Below are 5012 nucleotides of genomic sequence, written 5' to 3' on the forward strand. Positions count from 1 at the left end.
ACAAAACAACAGCAACTTGTCTGTTCCCCTTCCCCCAATTCCCCAGCGCTGTTCCCATCCCCCAATTCCCCAATAAAAATCTTAAAAAAAAAAAAGAAAGGTGCCTATACTGAAAATGGAAAGCATTCTTCTGCTTAAAGAAAAAAATCTCCGTGACCTAGTTAGAGGCAAAATCTTGCACAAAGTTTCAAATTATGATGGCTAACCAGGGTAAGATCTTCCTGCTAAAAATAAATAAAGGAATTTCACAGGAGAATCTTTGACAGTACACATCTTCAGGGATCACAACATTCATTAAATAATCCGTTTTCCTCAATGGACCCTTCATTTGCATTAATACACACCCCACCCAGTTCCATTTCATCCTTGTATATTCAGAACACAGAAACATTTTCAGATTAAAGAATGGCAGATACAATTTTAAGCTTGCAACTGCACTTATGTATTTTATTCTTTTCTTTGTATACAACAAATATTTTGTTGGCAAGAACTAGCTGTCTGAGCTTTCTGATTTGCAGAGGTGATAGCACATATTAGAAAACAGCAGTTAAAGAGAACCACAAAGGTGTGCATTCAAGTATCAACTCCACCATTCTGTAGATATGACCTTGAACAACTTCCATGTCTCTAAGCCTAGGTTTCCTTATATAAAATAAGGATACTTACACTCCTGCTAAGTTTAACTGAGATAATATATGCATGTAATACACAGAGAATCAGTTTCCATTCTCTTCTTTGTATAATGATAAAAGATCAACAAACAGGCTGGAGAGAGAAGGAAGGGCAAAACCTGTTTGGCAATGTGTTTAATCCTCTGTGAACTCTCATAATCTATTAAAAAATCTTTTAAACTACACTGCAGTATTCTGCTTAAGAGGGTTGAGGTAAGCAGAAGAGTATTATCATTCAGTGTAGTTTTTTAAAATCTTATTAGCAAAATATACCTCTAGGAGGAACGTTAAAAAGTGAGGGGAAGGAAACGGGCCGGCCGAGTGGCGCGATGGTTAAGAACTCGCTTGGGATGCCAGAGGGCCCCGGTTCGGATCCCACATATGAGGGCCAGTGACACTNATATATATATATATATCATTGTATTGACCTTTATACATCAATAAGAGACGTCCACTAATTTAAGTTCATAGGTGTTTAAAAATTTAAGAAGATCGATAGCTACTCCCAAAAGGAAATCCATCTTTTCTGACTACTTAAGAATACACACAAACATATTATAAAATGTCCCACTATGACAGTGATAGACATTAAGGAAGTAGTGATAATTTCTTAACATCACAGAATTTCTCCAGAAGCCCCAATTAAAAAAATTAAAGATTCCATAATAAAAAGGCCAGAAAAAACTAATTTGAAAATTCAAGAAATACATAATATTATATGCCGACTTTATAGTTTCCTGTATATTGAAACTTGTTACTCCATTATGTACACATGAAGCATTGCCTCACTTTTTGGTTGTTTTACCTTTCTGCTTACCTCTACCTTTCCTTTTCTTGTCCCTATTCCATTCCAGCTAAGCCCTGCTTTCAGTCAACACCAAAAAAGTAACCCAAACACAAATACATTATTTTTTCTTTATTTAGCTTGGAGCCTGATGTCCAATTTGATATTTTATTTCCTTCAGACAGGTGTCCAACAACAAAGTTCAGGTACATTTTAAACCTAGAATCAAAGTTGTCTTCTGGTTTTTACTAGGAAGTTCTATCAAACCAGGAGTAAATATCCTATAGTAACATCACCATCAAGCAATACCACTGGCTACTATCGGACATTTTGCCACATATTTCACCTCATATTTTTTTCTCTTTCCCTAGCCTCCTACTCATTGTTCATGCCTCCGGCATTTCCTCCTCCTCCTCACCCTGTATCTTAGGCTTCCTAAGACCAATTATAAAAATAGTACTGCCGGAATCTAAGAAGTTGCCATTCCCTTGACTAGACCATACAACCCCAAAGAGCATATGTCCCCAAATAAGAACAGAAGAAATTAATCTCAGAACTACTATAATTACTGTTTACATGTCAAGATTTCTAAAAGGTAAAGACTTTGAAGTTAATGTTCAATGACTGATTGATAAGAATCAAATTTTGTTACCTTGAGAAATCTGCATCAAGTGAATATGCAAACTGCCAGGGATAACAGGTTCAGGAAGTTCCTGAAGGAAAAACCTAAGGAGACTAATAGCTGAGGGAACATCTGCTTCCTTAACCAAATCCACCTCTTCTCCACTGTCGTATCTCTGCCGGAGCCACTCCACCGTCTCAGCATTCCCATTGACTTGAAAAAGTCCTTGTTGCTCCAGACCTCCTACATTAGTTCAAAGCAAAAATTAAACAAGTTTAAACTTAACTACTTGGCCATATATTCATTCTCCAATCAACTGAAAATAGTCATTTTTGGAAAGGCATTTTTGGCTCCCCTGACTGGGCTAAACACCTTCAAATTACACATCTAGAAACATACTAACTGTCCTGAGGGATACTCTATTTTATCCCCCCCTCAATTATCCATTTAAAATATTCCTATTACCCCCCCACTAAAAAATGCTCAATTTCTATTGTTTTTTTCTCAGTATATTATGGACTTTCCATACTAAAAAAAAAAAAAATCCAAGGTCAAAAAGGGATTAAGTTGTGTTTATTAAACAAAAGCTAGCCCTCAAAGTAAGGAAATGTATACCATGTTCCTCAATATAGTCCACAACGTGGCGGACTATGAATGGAACCTCATTGTCTGGATGTCCTCCCTGCTGCAGCTCATCAAGTGGAATTCCAAATATTTTGTTAGCAAGAACGGAGTTGCAGTTACTCAAGGAAGGGGAGGAGCTCTTCCTCATATCTTTTTTGCAGCCAGAAATCAAAGCTGTCTTTTCTGCCAAATGAAAAACAACAACACAAAAAAAAGACTATAATGATTAACATGTGGCAATATGACTTACAGTAAAGAAAAAGGCTTTACACCTCAGTGTGTCCTCATCTATTAAATATGTTCCAGTTATCAGGCCCACAGTGTGTTCTACAAATGAAGCTCAATACAATCATCTAAGCCATTTTCTCTACTACCTAGACTTAGCTCTCAATATTCCCTTTAGTATTTGCATATTTATCAAACAATGGCAAAATTGACCATTAAACTTAGCAAAGAAAAGTGTCCCAAAGACAAATTAAGGGACACATCTGGCTCCAAGAGGACCTTTACTGACCAAGCTTATTAATGATGCACGTAAAAAGCCAAACCCAATCATTTCTGGACTCTGCTATACAAAGCTCATCTAATCTCTCCATTCATAAACACAAAAACAGGAGAGAGTCACGAAGTGATAGGTGAATAATCACTTTTTATAAACGATAGGCTAATAATAAAAAGGTTAACCAGTTCTTAGTTCTACATAACAAAGCAGGCATAGCATGTGTTCATAAACAAAGGAATTTTTTCAGTTCTAAACACCAACTTTCAACAAGAATATTCTTTTATCAATCCTGTTTCATAATTATTCAAAATAAAAATCTTCACTGTCAGACTAGTTCAGAAGAAATAAGGTATTTGTCTTAAATTTGGAGGAATTATAAAAAGGCAATGGGGGAAAAAAACAATGTTTCCAATAACTGAAGTCTCAAAAAACAAGCAGTCCCAACAAAATTTTATTTTCTAAAATACACATATATTATTATGTAGGAAAGGAATATTTTTTAAAAAATGAGAAACTTTTTTGGCCAGCCGAGTGGCACGATGGTTAAGAACTGGCTTGGGATACCAGAGGGCCCCAATTCGGATCCCACATATGAGGGCCAGTGACACTGCCCTCCACAGCTAAGATGCTGATCAACAGCTCAACCTGGAGCTGGGTTGCCTTGAGTCGCCAGCGACGGCGTAGGCTGCAGCCCCTGTGGCAGTGGGTTACCATGGGCTACCGTGTGTAGCCAGCAGCCGCAGTGAGCGGCCGTCCAGAAGCCGGCAACTGATGTGCCTCGCCCGGGAAGAGCGTAATGATGGTACCAACTTGGGCCAGTGAAGCAACGTCCTCCACAACTATACTGAAGAACAAAAGGACAGCAACTTGTCTGTTCCCCTTCCCCATTCCCCAAGGCTGTTCCCTCCCCCAATTCCCCAATAAAACCTTAAAAAAAAAAAATGAGAAACTTTTCAAAAGTTGATAATAAACCAAATGACACAAACTGGACTTTTTTCATTACCCCAGAGAAACAATTCCTTTCGCACTGTAAGAGAAAGATAACAGCAAAAAAATTTATCTGATCAATATTCTCAAGTTTACAAAAATAAGGTCCATATATAGAATATTTGTACCCACTGGATCTGTCACAACATGACTACAAAACAAATCCATCCAACTTACAGAAACAGTATAAATTACCTTAAGGATAGCAAAATGTCATAAATGTAAATAGTTTTAGATGAGCAAGATCCATTTTTCAGCACACCTGGTGCCAGCTAATGATTACACAACCTCAAGTTAATAATCAAATAGCAGTAACAGGAGGTAAACTTCAAAATCTCTATGGATTTATACAGCATGTGATAGTTGCCATTTTGAAAACTTACCTTTGAGTACTTAAACACCTAAGTTTAAAAAATGGATTCTGCACCAGCTACCCTCACTGAGCAAGCATTCTTTTGTCATTTATGGCTGTTTGAGATTATGGCAGAAGATCAGCCTGTAGTTCCTCATTGAAGAAACGCAGAACTCGATCAGTACTTCAGCAGTTAATCTAGAAGAAAAAAACAATCCTTTTTTAATTTCCCACATCTTTGTGAGCAGAGACTAGAATAAGTAGTGAGATTCAGTTAGAAAGGTGCCTAGGGCCGGCCGAGTGGCGCGATGGTTAAGAACTGGCTTGGGACACCAGAGGGCCCCGGTTCGGATCCCACATATGAGGGCCAGTGAAGGGCCAGTGACACTGCCCTCCACAGCTAAGATGCTGAACAACAGCTCGACCTGGAGCTGGGCTGCCATGAGTCGCCGGCGACGGCGTAGGCTGCA

General features: G+C 38.2%; 1 protein-coding gene across 4 annotated transcripts in view; it reads right to left on the minus strand.

The window, feature by feature from the left end:
• Positions 1-5012, minus strand: part of FAM13B (family with sequence similarity 13 member B) — a 104684-nt gene that overhangs the window by 83848 nt on the left and 15824 nt on the right. For all 4 annotated transcript variants that reach the window (XM_019661559.1, XM_019661549.1, XM_019661542.1 and 1 more), the window contains exons 2-4: positions 4574-4740; positions 2693-2884; positions 2108-2320 (exon numbers count right to left, since the gene is read on the minus strand). In XM_019661559.1, coding sequence (XP_019517104.1) covers positions 2108-2320; positions 2693-2849 — 370 coding nt within the window. In that variant the 5' untranslated portion in view covers positions 2850-2884; positions 4574-4740. The remainder of the gene's footprint in view (positions 1-2107; positions 2321-2692; positions 2885-4573; positions 4741-5012) is intronic.

Source organism: Hipposideros armiger, unplaced genomic scaffold (assembly GCF_001890085.2).
Source record: "Hipposideros armiger isolate ML-2016 unplaced genomic scaffold, ASM189008v1 scaffold_11, whole genome shotgun sequence".
Lineage (NCBI taxonomy): Eukaryota > Metazoa > Chordata > Mammalia > Chiroptera > Hipposideridae > Hipposideros > Hipposideros armiger.